Source organism: Pristis pectinata, chromosome 6 (genome assembly GCF_009764475.1).
Source record: "Pristis pectinata isolate sPriPec2 chromosome 6, sPriPec2.1.pri, whole genome shotgun sequence".
In the NCBI taxonomy this organism is placed as follows: domain Eukaryota; kingdom Metazoa; phylum Chordata; class Chondrichthyes; order Rhinopristiformes; family Pristidae; genus Pristis; species Pristis pectinata.
In genome coordinates, this window is record NC_067410.1 from 98,041,771 (window position 1) to 98,060,248 (window position 18,478).

Genomic DNA, 18,478 nt, shown 5'->3' on the forward strand with positions numbered 1-18,478 from the left:
GCAGTGTTTGAACATGAGAGCTGAATAGACCCTTGGTGAAGGTAGCAGTGGATCTATACGTGGCTGTGGCCAAGTAATGGTCGACTTTTTTTTCAACTTCCTGGGAATAGGCAACCTGGACCCAACTGCATCTTTGGCCATCCTTCGGAAGGTGAAGGCTCATATTCCTACTCATGGTGTTCCAGAGGAGGTTGTAATGGACATCAACCGACAATTTGCTGGAGATGTTATGGCCAGGTTTGTCGAATTCACTCACACATGATCATCACACTATCCACAGTCCAATGGAGAATGCTGTAAAAACAGCCATCGGCCTTGAGAAAGGCAAAAGGAGGAAGAACGGGTGTCTGCCACAGAACCTTGGCACGTAGAAATATACCAACTGAAGCCCAGGCTGGAGACTGATAACTACTGAACCAGAACAACACGGCCAATGCAGCAAGATCGCTGAAGGCAAAAGTTTCAGCTGGAATAGCAGAGAGAGGAAAAGAGAAAAGAAAGCAAGTTCCCTGCAGGAACAGGACAGCAATGGACTTGTCACCCTTAAACCAGGTTAATTCCATCAGTATCCAACCATGACACTAGCCAGAAAGATGGCAGAGGTCTGCAGTCATCAGACAGTTGCTGCAGTCTAGATCCTGTGAGGTGAAGACAGAGGAAGGAGTGATGTACCTAAAGAACAGGTGTCATCTTGGGAAGACTGTGGAAGAGGTTCAAGAGATTGAAATTAATGATAAGTTAACAGAGGATGCAATATAACCCCTGCTAGAGAACTGGAACACTGCAGCTCAACCTGGTCAAAGTGAACAGCAGTCAGTGACAAATGGATATGGGCAAACAATTCACCTACCAAAACATCCCAAGGACTTTGTGCTGGGGTAGCTGGGTTATTGGATTGGACACTTGTGTTGAAATTTTATGCTGAAAGCACAACAGTTTTTGTTATAAGGTAGTTTAAACTGATAGAACCCATATGCGTGTAAACTTATTTGCACTTATTGGAAAACTAAGAATCTGGTCTCTGTTGTATTGAATGTTAAAATCAGAGCATACTTAAATATTAGGGGCAGGATTAAGAGCTGTAGTTCCATCTGGTACCATCTCATTGTACTAGAGTACTAATAAGAATCAAACATTTCCAGGTCAGAGGGTGTTGCCAACACCACGTTGTTAGCGTGAGTCGCACAGAAATAATCATAGAATGTGACTGATCAAGAACTCCCAGAATATGACAAGGAATATTTTATTTAAAGGAAGAACAGTTACTGGAGACAGCAAAACATATTTAACAGAATCTGCAGTCTGCAAGCTGTTCTTAGTTCTGTTCCCCTGTTAGTCCTGAACTTGCTTGTGAATTTTCCATTCTGAACATATGTTTGGGTATTTTTGAGCAAATTCTTTGTGGAGGTTTTCTTTGAAAACACACAGACTGGGACCACAAGGTATTCTCCTAACTTAACTTCAGCATAAGGTGTGATGGATATTCACTTTCCAGGGCCCAAAAAGGCTTATCGCTAACCTCAGCTTTTTAACACAGCAGCATGACCTGTCCAAAGGTCAAGGAGTGGTTGCTCATTAAGCTAAAATCCCTTTTGCAAAAACAGCAGAAACTGTCCAAGGTTCAAGATGTTTGTTGTTTGCTAAGTTAAACTTCTAACCAATACTCCCTGCTCAGCCTCTTAACATAAAACCATCACACACCAATGATGCTGACTCAGTGAAAAAAACAGTATAAATGTTAGAAAGCAGTCAGGTTAGGGGGGAATGACAGAGAGAAGGGGTTACAGAAAGGAGACCAAGAATTCATTCCTCAGCCTTTGGTTTTTGTGACGAATGACCTGTCTGTCTGCAACTTGTTGGTATGACTTTTTAGCTTGTAAGAATTGTACTTGTGTTTGGAAATCCTTTGCAAGTTACAAGTCATTGTTAAGAATTACTTATTAGAATTAAACATGTCTCATTTAAAATAAAATAATCTGTGTTTGAACTGCTTTGCTGGCTGGAAGTATCTTCTCCTTGGCTGAGAGGATGGACCCGCCGCTTGAAATAGTGATTATTGACAGCTAGACCTTTCCATAGAGACTAAAGTAGTGAAGTAAACTAGTCCTTGAAGTGTACATTGATGCAGTATAATCTCCCTAGTGTGAGGGTACTCGTAGATACTTATGCCAGATAGAACTTAAAGTATGACTTAAGTTTAGAGCTCTTGGACAGTACACTCACTATCATCACGAAGGTTCTAACGAAATGGCATACAGATTTCCTTCTTTCTCTCAGTCAGAGGATCACCAGGTCATTAGGAGAGGTCCCAAGGAGATTCATCCCAATAGTATCGCTGGAATTCAGTTACAAAATTTGACTTGATTCAAATCTTGACATATTCTCTGAAGCTAGTTTGGGCTCGTCTGTTTTAGGGCTCTTTTTTCCCAAAACTGTCTTACTCTCCCTTACCCTCTATTTGAAAATCTCCTTTAACTTGGGGGCGAACTGTCAGAATCAGGTTTATTATCACTGACATATGTCGTGAAATGTGTTGTTTTGCAGCAGAGGTACAGTGCAAGGCATAAAAATTACTATAAGTTACCAAAAAAAAATGCAAAAGAGGAATAATGAGGTAGTGTTCATGGGTTCATGGACCGTTCAGAAATCTGATGTCAGAAATCACGACAGCACTGGGTGAAACCTGGAGGGATTTTATCTCCCAACCTTTGCCTCTGGGATTCCAGATGGGATGTCTGACCCTTGTCTAACCTCAGCAGGAATCATTAGCTGGGGTAAACTTTCAGCCCTCGGAGGGGAATAATCTCAGTGTCAGCAAAAGGGTGAAATGAAGTAAAATCTGAAGGAGATCACAGGATGATGGAAGTGTAAGGCTTGGCCATACCCTGCTCCTCCTATCACTCTGTGAAACTAAGATGTTATAAAAACAAGTTGACTTCACGTTCAGTGTAACTTCAATCCTTGTCGGTGTCCTTCTGTAAAGCTCTGTGTGTAATTGTTGTGACTGAGAGTTAAATGTCTATTGGCTCTAATTCCAACACATGGCTCAAACTATTACATAACAGTGAGGCCTAGGCGTAAATGCATCCCTTGATAATCTGGCAGCTAAATGCAGTGGATGGGTGGAATGGTGAAGGTTAAACTTAGAGCATCTTCAAAGTTGATTTGAAATTGAGTTCTTTGAAGTTGGGTTGAAATAATGTAATTATGTTTGCCAATATCTACAGCATTGCTGTTCTCGTGATTTAAAAATCCATTTTTAACGAGGATGTAAATGTTTGGAAACTTCTGAATTTAGCCAACTCTTGTTCTTGCATAATTGAAAACACATCACCAGCTTGTGTGTACATGCTGATGACAACCAATTTAACCTCACTGTTATATCTTTCATCCCAGCACAATCTTGGATTTATCTTGCTGCTTCTCCAGCATTCTGAATTAGAGGTACTTTCCTCCAACTCTATAACTACGGTCTTTGTTCCTCTCTACAACCTTCATCCGCTAGCCAGTGAGTCCATTCCTCTCTGGTAGGTGTTTGAGGACAATCGAAAGTATTTGCAATATTTGTGCTGTATTTGGCTAGAAGACTCTAGGGTTGGGGGCAAGGTATGTGGAGGGGAGCTGGCTGTTTAGGATGAAGAATTACTTTTTTAAAAACAATGGCAATTTCTCTGGAGTTGTTTCCTCGCTGGAACGTCTGCCTATTATCCCTGAATAGGAATGACTTGTCATGTTTTCACCTGGATACTCTTGTATATTTAGCATTGAAATTGCTGCTGCATTAAGTACAGTGTGATGTGATTCACTTCTCTCTGTGAGGTAGTAATTGCCAGTAGAGGTTTCCTGAACCAGTGAGAAGAGCCCCTTGGAGTAAACAGTTAGTTTGCTCTTGAGTTTGAGAGTCTGTTTAGTTCCTCATCCACAAAGGCTGCACAAGAATCCAGATGCAAAACTGGCAATGAGAAGGCAAAGCTATGAAAAGTCTAGGGCTTAGAATGTGGGATCAGGTGAGTCTGACAACCTTGCAAGTAAGCATAGCAAGTCCCGAGACATTGAAAGCAGAGCCTTTGTGAAGTTTTTGACAGGCAAGATACAGCTGCGTACATTTTTATTGTATCATTTTATTATTTTTCTCACGACTTTGAATAAGGCTGTTCAGCCCATCAAGTCTATGGCAACTCACAAAGCAATCCCATCAATTCCTTTCCCTAACTACCATAAGCTAAAGGGCAAGAGTTCATAAGTATAAATAAAATATAAAATAAAGGGGAAGAGAATTAATGGAGGCACAAGGAAAAATGTTTTAATGCAGCCTGTGTTTGGACTCTGGAATGGACTGCTGCAGGTGTGGTGGAGATAGGTTCCATTGTGGCCTTCAAGAGGAGAGTGGATAAATATATTGTGAGGAATAATTTGCAGGGTTTAGAAGGGGTTGGGGTGGGGGTGGAACTAAAGAGTTGCTCTGTTAGGGAGCCAGTGTGGACACGATAGACCAAATGGCCTCCCTTTGCACCTATCTACAATTTCACTGTGACCTAATCTCTATCATGTGCCCATAAACCCCACCCACCTACACCAGGAAGAATTAACCTACAAACCCGCAGTTCTTCAGTTTTTTGGGAGGAACCCACATGGTCACAGGGAGAACCTACGTATTCCAATGGCTCCAGAGGTCCAGATAGAACCCAGGTAGCTGGAGCAGTGATTCAACAGCACAACTGGCTGCACTGTTAGGTCAGCCCACGTCAGGAGATTGGTGAAGATGTAGGAAGTATTTGGTACCCGTTTATAACAATGGAATCAATCTTCCATGAAGAAAATATTGGAGGTAATAGGGAATAGTGATCATGTTACGGACTCAGTGAAACTCCCTTTAAGATAGAGAGTGTGTGTGTATGTGTGTGTGGGGCATGCTTACATCAATAGAAGATAAAGGACGTAATGACGTTGTTGAAGAAGAAGAAGAAGAAGAAGAAGAAGGAGAGAGAGAGAGAGAGAAGGGAGAGAGACACCAGCCTGCTAGTTTTCTCTATCGATGGATGAGAAACAATAACTGTGTCTGCCACTGAAATCCATGTATGGAAGTTGGAAGTAATCCGGTGGAGTTCACTTTGTTGCTGACCTGTAGAAGGAAACAGGTATTTGTGTGTGTGGACGACCACGATTCGGATGCTTTTTGGGGTGAGGAAGTCACTACCGAGTAAACACTGGAGTGTCGTTTGGGTTCCATTGTGAAACATTTGGATTTCTTATTTACTCTTTCTATGTTTCTCTACGTCTCTGTCTTATCTTCAGACAACGATGGTTGTTGAAGAAGCCCTTGCTCATGTTTCACCTTATGGCTTGCGGAACTGAACTTTAAGAACCATTCCGGAACTGGGAGTTTTGGACTTTGTCACACACACACACGAAGAGTTTAGTTTTGGGGTTAACGTTCAAGGTTTAACATTTTTGAATTCTAACATACTAACATTTTTACTTTTATTTTACGTATTATCATAAGTAGTGATTAATAAAATAGTTTTTAACACTGAATCATGCTCAGTGTGTTTCTTTTGTTGCTGGTTCGTGACAATCATGATAAGAAGCTAATACTGGAACAACAAAAAAAAAACCATCTCTAACAGAAATAGGCCTGCTACATGTTTAATCTGCTGAGACCTCAGGGTCGGGTTGATGCTCATGTCAACAAAGTTGTTGCAGTATTACAGAGCCATTAAAATGCCCTCAGAAACTTCTGAAAATTACGAATTTGGAACCAACATAAACTAAGCAAAACAATCAGTGACTTCATTGTTCAATTAAAGAATTTATCATGTTCCCAGATCAGGCACTACAGAAATTATTCATTTGGGGCTTTGCCAGTGAGCATATTCAGGCCAAACTGTAAATGCTCACAATTGAAAAGACATAATTTGGTTACAGCCATGGAAGTAGTTTTGGAAACATAAACATCTCTGCTTGTTGCAGGAAGCAGCTTTGAGTACATGCTGAGAGCAAAACAACGTGTATGATAACAACAGCAGGCACGGTAGTGTAGCGGTTAGCATAACACTATTACAGCGTCAGCGACCCGGGTTCAATTCCAGCCACTGTCTGTAAGGAGTTTGTATGTTCTCCCTGTGTCTGCGTGGGTTTCCTCCGGGTGCTCCGGTTTCCTCCTACATTCCAAAGACATACGGGTTAGGAAGTTGTGGGCATGCTATGTTGGTGCCAGAAGCGTGGCAACACTGGTGGGCTGCTCCCAGAACACTCTACGCAAAAGATGCATTTCACTGTGTGTTTTGAGAAAGGTGGGATGGCCTATTTTTGTTGTCAGGGCAACCAATCAGCTCAAGAGTAGTGGTTGAGACAGATTCATTTGTAGCATTCAAAAGGAGCTGGAGAATTATCTGAAGGGAAAGAGTTTGCAGAGCAACAGGATGTCAGATTACATAGTGTAGATTCAGTACAATATCAACAGACCAAATGGCCTCTTTCCACGCTAAGACCATTTCATGATCCAGAACAGTTTGACAGCCTAAGTAGGACACATGGTGCTGGTCTGCAAAGGAAAACAAAAAATGGCAAACGCAAACAATGGTTGTCCACTAGACTTCATATGGAAGGTTTATGGAGCAAGCATGAAGGGGTGCTCTATGCACCATTAAGATGAGGACTACAGTTTAAATGGCACTTATGCCACAGTGAAGATGAATGGCCAGAACTTGGAGACTGCAGTTCAATCACGGAAGAAACCCATATAGATAAAAGTTCAGGAAGATCCCATTAAGCAACAGCAAGATAGTGGTGAACACATTCTAGGGTGAGGTAATGACAATATTGACATGCAGTGCTATGTCCAATTTTCAAGAAATTGAGTTGCCTGTCATGGTATTAGACTGCACGTTACTGAGCTCAGAATGGATGGTGGTCTCAAGTACAACTGAGGTAGAATATTCAGTCACCACGTAGCCAGGTCAGAACAAGCTCAGACCCCCCCACTGTAGTGCTGTTCAGGGGCATGGGCACCATACACATCACCAGCTGAGTCCGAGCCTGATGCGTTGCAGGTCTCGATCTTATACCCTCACAACCAGGAGGAAGTTCTGGATGCAGCACCAGCACACAGGCAGATAAAGGTGGACATGGGAACAGAAGATGGAGATGAAACTAAGTCAGTGAAAGCCGGAAAGGATAAGACCAAACACGATCTTTGGTTATGCAGGTTTTGAAGCCAAGGAGAACTGGAAAGGACATTGGAGTTTAATGTGTTAAACCTTTTGAGGCAAGCTTAACATAGCATGCAGCAAGGCTAACACATGTAGACTTTGGTCACACCAGCAGGAGGTCCGGGGGGAATGAAGGTTAAATGTGTAGTTATATATGGCGTATGTAAATAATATTCTTTTATTTCTGTTACGGACTCAGTGAAAGTCCCTTTAAGATAGAGAGTGTGTGTGTATGTGTGTGTGGGGCGTGCTTACGTCAATAGAAGATAAAGGACGTAATGTCGTTGTTGAAGAAGGCAGAAGAAGAAGGAGAGAGAGAGAGAAGGGAGAGAGACACCAGCCTGCTTGTTTTCTCTATCGATGGATGAGAAACAATAACTGTGTTTGCCACTGAAATCCATGTATGGAAGTTGGAAGTAATCCGGTGGAGTTCACTTTGTTGCTGACCTGTAGAAGGAAACAGGTATTTGTGTGTGGACGACCACGGTTCGGATGCTTTTCGGGGTGAGGAAGTCACTACCGAGTAAACACTGAAGTGTCGTTTGGGTTCCATCGAGGAACATTTGGATTTCGTATGTACTCTCTCTATGTTTTTCTACATCTACATCTTATCTTCAGACAACGGTGGTTGTTGAAGAAGCCCTTGCTCATGTTTCACCTTATGGCTTGCGGAACTGAACTTTAAGAACCATTCCGGAACTGGGAGTTTTGGACTTTGTCACACACACACACGAAGAGTTTAGTTTTGGGGTTAATGTTCGAGGTTTAACATTTTTGAATTCTAACATACTAACATTTTTTTTTAACTTTTATTTTACGTATTATCATAAGTAGTGATTAATAAAATAGTTTTTAACACTGAATCATGCTCAGTGTGTTTCTTTTGTTGCTGGTTTGTGACATTTCTAACAGGGTGGAGGGATGGGGTAGAGCATTGCGTATTTACTATTGTCTGCAAAGGGGTGACTTTGTTTTAAGGCCACTACTTTGTTAAACACAGTATCTTGAGATCAACTGTCCTCTGTAAAGACCTGCTGACCTAGTCTGGAGAGTTCTCACAATAAATAGTCTCTTAAGATTATTCTGTTCAGGTCGTCACCCATAAGGTTACTCAAAGAACTCAGACACGACAGATACTACCTGGAGAGCCATGTCTCTTGCAATAGTATCGGGACAGTATTATTCCCCAGGACAATGAATGCTGCTACGTGAGTAAGGAGCCCACAGCCCACGTGTGTAAATTGGACAAAGCCTGAACTTGTGGAACTTGCCCTAAGTCTGCCGCATGGTCTCTTGATGTTGGCTCTTTTCCACAGAGCAGGCTAATAGACTTGTTTCCCCCTCTTGAAAAATTCCTTATAAGTTGCTGGATTCAATAAGATTTTCCATTTGACCCAATTCAACAGAATATTTTCAAAGGATCCAATAACATGTCTTATGAGGATAGGTTGAGCGAGCTAGGGCTTTTCTCTTTGGAGAGAAGGAGAATGAGAGGTGACTTGATAGAGGTGTACAAGATGATAAGAGGTGTAGATCAAGTGGACAGTCGGAGACTTTTTCCCAGTGCGACAATGGCTAACACGAGAGGACATAATTTTAAGGTGATTGGAGGAATGTATAAGGGGGATGTCAGGGGTAAGTTTTTTTTTTACACAGAGAATGGTGGGTGCATGGAACACACTGCCGGCAGAGGTTGTGGGGGCAGATACATTAGGGGCATTTAAGAGACTCTTAGATAGACACATGAATGATAGAAAAATAGGGGGCTATGTAGGAGAGAAGGGTTAGATAGATCTTAGAGGAGGATAAGATGTCGGCACAACATTGTGGGCCGAAGGGCCTGTACAGTGCTGTAAGTGTTCTATGTAACATAAAAACTTAAGAAACGATTAATTTTTCCTACCTGACCTATCACAGAAACAGTCCTGGTGATGATTTATCAGCCTTTTCGTTTTGTTGCAGCCTCTCTGGTGAGGTATTGTTTCCTGCAATACAGGTACTTTGACAGTTTCAGGGAATAATTGCACACACATCTTGTGAAAGGTTCAACCTTGGAAGGGGACAATTGAAAGGAGATGTGCGGGACAAGTTTTTTTACACAGAGGGTGTTGGGTGCCTGGAATATGCTGTCAGGGGTAGTGGTGGAGGCAGATACGATAGAGGCATTTAAGAGGCTCTTAGATAGGCAGAATGTACAGAGAATGGAGGGATATGGACCACATGCAAACAGAAGGAATTAGATATCATTAGCTTAGTTTGGCACAACATTGTGGGCCGAAGGGCCTATTCCTGCGCTGTACTGTTCTATGTTCCAACCCACTGTCCTGGATCAGCACCTTTGCAGCACCTCTGAGGATGGAAAAGCAATCCCATACTCCTCAAAGAAATACAGGAGAGTTCTCTCTGAGGACACGGGGAGCAAGCACATGAGAAGACCGTCACTCGCAGATTCGTGTCCAAGTTACATACCATTCAGTTACATACCATTCTGATTTGGAAGCAGATTCTCTGTCTTTCATCGCGACAGGCTCTGAATTCTGGAACTTCCCATCCAAAGGCACTGTAGGATTACTTGCACCAGGTGGACTGCAGTGGTTTAATATGGTGGCCAATCATCACTTCTCATAGTCTATTATGGCTGGCCAATAAATGCTGACCTGGAGCTCACATCTCCAAAAATGATTTTTAAAAAGTCCAATCTCTCTCTATTTCCTGACACCCAATTCTGCATCCGTCCCACAACTTTCCCCTTAATGCCTTGGCTTAACACCCTCGTAAACAAGCCTCCTATACAGCAAATGCAGAAATGCAAACCAGTACTTGTCAGCTGTTCCACTTCTACATAGGCTGAAATGTGCTTTTAAGACATACTGCAGGATTTCTGTTGTTGAACACCTTCTGAAAGTCTACTTCACTCTCTGAATCAGTATTTTCTGTTGCCTCATCATAAAGTTCTGTCAAGTTAGTCACATCTAATTTTCTGTATTGAAGTGATTTCAAATAACTTCCTATCACTAAAGACCTGCAATTTTTCTTGGTTTATTCCTTTCCCTTTGAATCTTCCCAGTATTGGTTGGTGACCAATGTCTCTGTGTTTCTCTCAACAGTCAGGGGATCTCGACATTTACTGATGCTTTTTTTTATATATCTTCTCTATTATAATTGTGTCTATAACTTCTAGTGTAATGTCATATCATGTAATCCTTTGTGAAGACAAATGCTATAATACCTTATGTTCTGTGCCCTTACATGATCTTTTAGAGCCCCTGGGTAACACTTGATGAGTGGACTTTTAACCAGAATGAGCTGTTAATGTAAGTTTGAGGGCTGATGGTTGAATGTTGTAAGGGAAACCAGTCAGAACTCATGCAGCACTGGTATAGGGTCAGCCTTTCATCATCATCTTCCAAGGTTGCACTCCTTTCCCTCTCCTCCCCATCCCCACCAGCTATAGTTTGCACGTGTCTCATCACCCTTTACACAGTGAAGTTACAAGGAGAACACGTGTGTTGTCATCATGCCTGCTGATTAGTTAGAAAACCCAGGCCTTACACTGATGTAGCAAGTACATTGAAAATCGCGCATTTGAAAATAAAACAAAAACTGCAAATGCTGGAAACCTGAAATAAGACCAAAATGCTGGAAACACTCAGCAGGGCAGTCAGCATCCATGGAAAGGGAAACAGAGATAATGTTTCAGATCAGAGACCCTTCACTGGACCTACATGATGTTTCTGGCATTCTCTGCTTTTATTAAACCTTTAGGTTTCCTTGCTGCAAAATAGTCGAATGCTAATAGCAAGGCCCATGCATTATCAAATGTTTTAGGCAGTTTAATTGCACCTGCTGATCTGTTTTTGTAACCTCTCTTTGCCTTTGTCAATTTCCTCCTGCATTTTCCCTAATCTTCCTGTTTATTGACCGATATTCATCGTAAGTCGCCATTTACTATTTCATTTGAACTTTTAAACGGGGAACGTTATTAGCTTTGGATGACAAAACCGTGGGAAGCTTGCCTAAGCTTCCTGAGGTGGTTGAATGGATCAGGAGGGGATAGCTGAGTCCAAGATAAACACCATCATATAGACATTCCTCTCCAAGTGATACAGATGTAATTCAAATTCTCTGTCTCAATGGACTAAATATAAATGGGAAGAATGCAAAACAGACATTAGAACTGGTTATTAAATGGATAAAGAATCCTTGGGCCCCTGGACGTTCAGAGTCAAGGGCCCTTACATCACCCTGTGATCCTTTGAAGTAAAAACAGCTGCGTGAAAAGATGGTGACATTTATCCACACTGAGTTAATGAGAGGGCAAATCACATTACAACACACTTCAGTTAAAAGGAAGCACAAAGCCTCAGACAGAGCAGCATATTTAGCTGATCCATCCATGTTAGGTTGAAGAAAGGACACTTCACCTTCTCCGGAGTGTGCTGCCCAAGTTTTGTGCACTGTAACGTGGGATGGAATTGGTAGTGCCAAGCTCCAAAAGAATACTCCCCCAGAGTAGCTCCGAGATTGAGCCACAGAATATCTTTGCACTCAGTACAACTTTGACAAAAACCTACAGGCAGGAACCAGAAAGAACACAGTGGCTAATGCTCTGGTTTCAGCTCCTTTTACTCTCTCCACATGACTTCAATTCAATATTCTCTCCTGTAGTTGCTGTTTTAGTTTTAGTCATATGGGCCAACCTTGAGACTGCAGGTCTCTGAATGAGGAATGTTCTCTGCTGCCTTGTAGTTGGAATAGAGGCTAACTTATTGGTCCGATATCTGGAGAGCTGGACTATTGATTAGGACACACAAGTCCAAATCCCATCATGGCATCTGGGAATTTAACTTCAAGTAATTAAATAAATTTGGAATTGAAAAGCTTGTAAGGCCCTTGAAACTACTGGATTATTGTTAATAATCCAAATTGTTTGCTCACCGATGTGCAGGGCTATAGAGAGGTGGGTTTATTGGGCTGGAGGGGTGTGGGGCAGGTGGGATAATAATTTCCTTGGGACCTGGAGTAGAAGGTACTGCTGATTATGCCCCTCAGGGCCTCCGTGTTAGGACAATGCTGAACTTCCCTGTATGAAGATTGCCCACATTGTCTTCGCCTCAATAATGTCACTTATTTCTAATCTGTCCTCAGTCCACGTGATGCTGAAATTCGTATTTATGTCTGCGTCTTTGCCAAACATTTTCTTATGGGATTATGGAGTTTGTTGGCAAAGTCTGTATCTGTTACCTGTCTTCATTGAGAAAGTGGTGGTGAGCTTCTTGAACAACTCCAGTCTTTCTAATGAAGGTGGTCCCACGGGGTTGTTGGATGGGAGTTCCCGGTGATGTTGGAGGAACATCAATGTATTTCCAAGTCAGGAAGGTGTGTGACTTGGAAGGAAGCTGCAGGCGGTGGCGGTCCCATGCACCTGGACAGCCTCCATCCTCAGTTACATTGCAAATCTTCAAGTACTGCCTAAGCCCCACACTTTAGCATGTTCCAATCATCAATTGGTTCTAAACCCCCAGGCTTACTCTGACTCTGTCACGCAAAGCCTGAAATTTAAAATTCTCATTCCCATGCACCAATAACTTCTTAGTTCTATTCCTTCCTATCTGTGTAACCTCCAACTATACAATTGATAGCTACATCTATATGACACATTTTGAAATATTTTGTAGATTATACCATATAAGTGCAAGCTAAATGTAGTTGACAAAGCCCAAATTGGAGTATTCTTTTGTTTAAACATTTAGTTTTAGAAAGAAATTTCCACTAAATCTTGAGTTCCAAATGAAAATGACTTGCATGCAATTATTAATCTTCATTTGCTTCCATCTCCTTGCTCCCACAGTTGGTTGCAGCCATTATCTTCCTCAGTTTTGGAGTTATTGGAGCATTTTTCTGTGTGATCGTGGATGGAGTCTTCACCGCCATAAACATTGTGAGTAATATTTTTCTGTCATTTGAAGAACAATGAACCGGCAAGTTAATCCTCAAAGAACAGGAGAGTTTAGTGATTCCTTTGCAGCACTACCTACCAATGGACCACCACCCAACTCCTTAAATGAGACATCAGCCTAGCAATTCTTCAGTATCAAGGGGTTCTCAATGTGACAGGCCTTATATAAAGGTCCTTCCTCCTCCTGATACACTATTACAGAACAAGCAGAGGAAAACAAATAGGTAATGGGTCTGGACTGTGGGTGTCATGGGGGTGAGCGGTCTGGGGAGGGAGGGTGGAGGCAGCAGTTGGCAGAAAACATGCCTGAAACTGCCTCCCAGTGCCTGATGCCTTAGGCTGGAACTCTCTCGCACGTCCCCTGGTACACCCTCATGTTGTGAAGGATGGCTTCTGCAAGAGTGGTCATATTTACTCAAAATCAACTAAGTCGCATATCAACATGTGTGTGCTATGTTGTATGCCCCAGCACACATCCAGCTGTCTCCACATGTTAAATACATGGAGGATCCAGAGGGAAGATCACAGACTTCCTGGCCCTTGCAACAAGTACCTTACTCTGTTTGATAGAAGTTCAATGATGAAGCACACATAAACTTTGTGTAACATGATCGAATTTTGAGGCCATTAAATCTAGGCTCTGCCTGCCTCACCAGTGTTTCAGATGGATACAAAAGATCCCATTACACCTTATTAAAAGACCTGGGAGCTTTCCAGTGATCTAGAGGTCAGACATGGAGCAGCAGAGGTTTGACACTAGCACAGTATGAAGGGGTTTTGAAATCAGTATTCTAGAGGTGGGAGAAAGGCAAATAAATATGGGTTCCAAAAACAATGATTATGACTGAGAAGAATTTTTAAAAATGTTTAAATAAAAATTGTCTAAAGAAACAAGTATGAAGTGTTCTGAAATTGATTTAATGATAACATTTAACTAAAAATTTCTTTTTGCATCTGGTAGGACCTAAGACCACTGCATGCAGGGAGATGCCAATATTATACCAGTGGACACAACTTTATTTATGAGAATTATCTGACGAGTGTAAGTGGAATGAATCATGGGACATCAATTCTTGAAATGATTGAATATACTTCGGTAGTAACATTTTGAAAATAGATTGAGTTAGTTTTTTAATATTGGTTAATTATTATTGTCACGTACTGAGGCACAGTATCTTACACACCGTTCATACAGTTCAATTCATCATACAGTGCATTGAGGTAGTACAGGGTAAAACAACACAGAATCCAGTGAAGTGTCACAGCTACAGAGAAAATACAGTGCAGGTATCGTGTATGGCAGATACTTCAAGCACGCAGTGAGATACAAAGCAAGACGTCACTGCGTGCTTGAAGTATCTGCCATACATCAGTCACAATTTGAAAGCGTGCAAAGATTGTAATGAAAGGAAGTGGTAGGGATAAGCTACATTTCCCCCTTCCCTCCACACCCATGGTTTTTGGAAGTGCCCTGGCTCTGAGTGTGGGCTTCCAGAGAGCATGGGACAACGACGAAAAGCTGATGAAGCAAGCTGTAGATATCAGACAAATTCTATAACATTGAGGAAATCCAGCCTGTCAAGTTCTTGTTGCATGTCAGAGACAAGTATTTATTGCCACATCTGGAGGAAGGTGTTAAGTTACAAAAGATCTGTGCTCAAAGATCTATTACTGAGGTAACCAGACGGTTAGACAAAAGGTCTGAAACAAAAATTATTTACGTATGACTAGCATGTGTAAAACCCTAGTCACATGTGAACAACATTCATATGCACATAGCCATGTATGAAATGTGACTTTATCTACATTTTACAGTTTTTTCTTGTGTGCGCAGAAGATAACAGGCTCCCAAATTCTTTAAATGGTATAATTCACCCTGAGTGCCACTCTGTTTCAGTGTCTCTCGCTAGACTCATGTCTGCCAGTTCCCATATATTCATCTTGGTTTCTGTGTTTTATTTCAGTTTTGTTCCATCTCCTCTTGCATTGTTTCGCGTGCCATTCTCCCAGGTCGTGTGATGTCTCGCTTTGGCCCTGGTACATGGTTGGGTTATCAAAACCAGCTAGAACGACATGACTGGTTTATGAATAGCATAAGAAGCTGCAACAATAAAATGCCTCACCAGGATTTTAAGATTTCCTTCATAGCAGTTTGCTGAATTTGAAGTATTAGAGCAATCTTTCCCCCCCTACTGGAATGGGCAGAATATCAAAGGAACATCATCAACATATCTCACATGTCTTTAATTTGGCATATCTATTTTCAATGTTGGCTTGCACGTTGATTTATATAAAACCAAAAGCAAAATAGTGCAGATGCTGGAAAAGGCCAGAATTGCTGAAAATACCTTGCCAATCATGAGAAACAGGAGAGTCAAGGCCTTGTCAGACCTGGGAATGGTTAGAGATAAAGAGATCTAGAGAGGGAAGCGAGGGCAGAAGAGAAGAAAAGGGAAAGTCTGTAATAGGGTGGACAGCAGGAGGTAGAGTTGGCTGGAGGATGTTAGTCACTGAAAAGAAAACTACACAGGCAGAATTTCATTTTAGAATTATCAGCCTACCGAAGTGGTTTATTGTTAGTGCTTCATCTGCTTTCACTTCACTAAGTTTATTAAGGAAGCCACATAGATTTATTTTAACCCTCTGCCTAATCTGAATGGTGTAGATAAGTGTCGACGATGACTGTGTGGGCTTGGATCATGGTATCACAACTCCCCCCGCCCCCCGCCTCCCCCCCACCACCAACACCCCATTCGTCACTCTTGCCACTAATTTTACCTTTTGAATTCAGGCAGAGGAAGGCCACCTGCCCCAAAGGAGCAGGAGCCAAGTTCAAATGGAATAAAAATATTGTCTCCTGATGATTTCAATAAGACGTCCATGAATCTGGTGTTGTCTACTCTGCCAACAAAACTGTTTTCAGGAAATCCCTGAAAGGCACTAGTGTCAGTCCCCAGTGGTGATCTCAAACCCTCCACCTCTACCACCCTACCTCCATACCCCCTGATATTGGCTTCACACCTGCCAGCGGTGTGGTCATTCTAACTGGCTTCAAACTAATGTCAAGTTCTGCTTATGTAAGTCAGGACCCACTCAAATTAAAATTGCATTCTGGCAGGGAAAGGGGGTTGGGTTGAGAGGAAGGATACGGGACAGTTCACCACCAGTATTGTCTCCTTCATCTCAGATTCATGCCACAGATTTGAATCACCTACCTGGCTGCTGATTTAATGTGATTTCTAATGGAAGCAAAGGAGTCAGGAAGTTTTGCTTTTATCCAAAGGAGTCAGGAAGTCATGTTGCAACTTTATAAAACTCTGGTTAGGCCGCATCTCGACATTTGCATTCAGTTCTGGTCGCCCCATTATAGGAAAGATGTGGAGGCTTTGGAGAGCGTGCCAAGGAGGTTTACCAGGATGCTGCCTGGGTTAGAGGGCATGTGCTATAAGGAGAGATTGGACAAACTTGGGTTGTTCTCTCTGGAGCAGCGGAGGCTGAGAGGAGACCCAATAAAAGTTTATAAGATTATGAGAGGCATAGATACAGTAGACAGCCAGTATCTTTCTCCCAGGGTCGAAATGGGCATGCATTTAAGGTAAGTTCAAAGGAGATGTGCAGGGCAAGTTTTTTTTACACAAAGAGTGGTGGGTGCCTGGAATGCACTGCCGGATGTGGGGGTGGAGGTAGATACGATAGAGGCATTTAAGTGGCTCTCAGATAGGCACATGAATGTGCCGAGAATGGAGGGATACAGACATTGTGCAGGCAGAAGGGATTAGTTTAGTTAGGCATTTAATTACTAGTTTAACTAGTTCGGCACAACTTTGTGGGCCAAAGGGCCTGTCCCTGTGCTGTACTGTTCTATGTTCTAATAGCAGACTTGCTGAAGTAGGTAATTAACATGGGTGTTGACAGAACTGCTCTGTAACTAACTCCAACTGTCAGAAGTACATGGCAATGCTACTGTGGTAATGATGTTTAACATTCTTCAGTCCCGCACATAATCATATAAATTTTATGATGCTTGTCAACAACATTTATCTTCAGTTTTTCTGCTACTAAACCAAGGCAGCTGTGTTACACCACCTCACTATTCCATTGGTTACAGGTGCCATGCCAGAGCCTCACAGAATCTTGCGATCTGAAAGTGCGGAGTAACACTTGCTACTGCTGTGACTTGTACAACTGCGCAAGGTGAGCATTCTGCTTTTCATATATGTATTGGTTGTGTTTGCGCCGTCCAAGTAGTACTGGAGGACAACAGAAAAGGTGAGAAAGGGTGAAGTCTGTTTTTGGGATGTCGGCAACATCATTTCTTCTACATCCTTAATTGCCGTGAACTGCTTGTTAGGCCATTTTAGAAGGCACTTGATTAACTATAATGCCATGGGTCTGGATTCACATGCACACATGACCAAATAAAGTGAACAGATTTCCTTCCCCAAAGAACCTTAGTGAACCATTTTGGATTTTATGTGAACCAGTAGATTGATGGTCACCAATATCAATACTAGATTTTTTATTCTGGGATTTGGTGGGGATTTATTAGCAGTTACCCACATAACTAGCACCAACTTCATGGTTTCCATGTACAATCCCAATATTGCTGTTAGTTGTCTTCGGCATTTTTCATGATTGTTCTCTGACGTTGGAATTTGCTCAAACAAGCTGCACCTGGTTAGATTTGTCACAGGGCCAGCTTCTTCATTGATCTGAATTGAAGAGAACTGCTTGATATATCTTTTTTAATTTTTACGTTATTTCATGTTAGTTTATTATTTTTTATATTTTTAATAGCTGGTAATTAAGTTTTAATAGTTTTCAAACATGGAAAACTTCCAAAGCCTTTGACAGTAAAAGCCAAGCCAAGGGTAGAAATAAAAGTGATAATTGTTTTACAGAAATCAATTGGGTAAAGCAATATTGCTCTTATATCTATGAGGGTTTTTGAAACTAGTTCAGACTAATGGACTTCTCATCTCTCTGCTGGCTGTACTGATTACATGCAAACCAACTTCGGAAGAGATTCAATCCACTTCCTAAGTAATATATGCCCACAAGCCAAAATTGTCTTCATGCTGGCAAAAACAGACTCAAAACTGACAAAGACAGGCCACAAGAGTGCTAGAATGAGAACTAGAACAGTACACAAAGAGCAATTGCATTTGTCTGTAGTTAAGGCACCTGTTAGCCCAGTAATGGTTCCCTTATACGATGAGATGGACTCTGACCTCACAATCTACCTTGTTGTGACCTTGCACCTTATTGTCTACCTGCACTGCACTTCCTCTGTAGCTGTGACACTTTA

At 41.9% G+C, this 18,478-nt stretch overlaps 1 protein-coding gene across 2 annotated transcripts in view; it reads left to right on the forward strand.

Moving 5' to 3' along the window:
• The window catches only part of LOC127571651 (transmembrane protein 255B), a 66,190-nt gene that overhangs the window by 37,236 nt on the left and 10,476 nt on the right, over positions 1-18,478 (forward strand). For both annotated transcript variants that reach the window (XM_052018231.1, XM_052018233.1), the window contains exons 4-6: positions 13,063-13,152; positions 14,132-14,212; positions 17,279-17,364. In XM_052018231.1, coding sequence (XP_051874191.1) covers positions 13,063-13,152; positions 14,132-14,212; positions 17,279-17,364 — 257 coding nt within the window. The remainder of the gene's footprint in view (positions 1-13,062; positions 13,153-14,131; positions 14,213-17,278; positions 17,365-18,478) is intronic.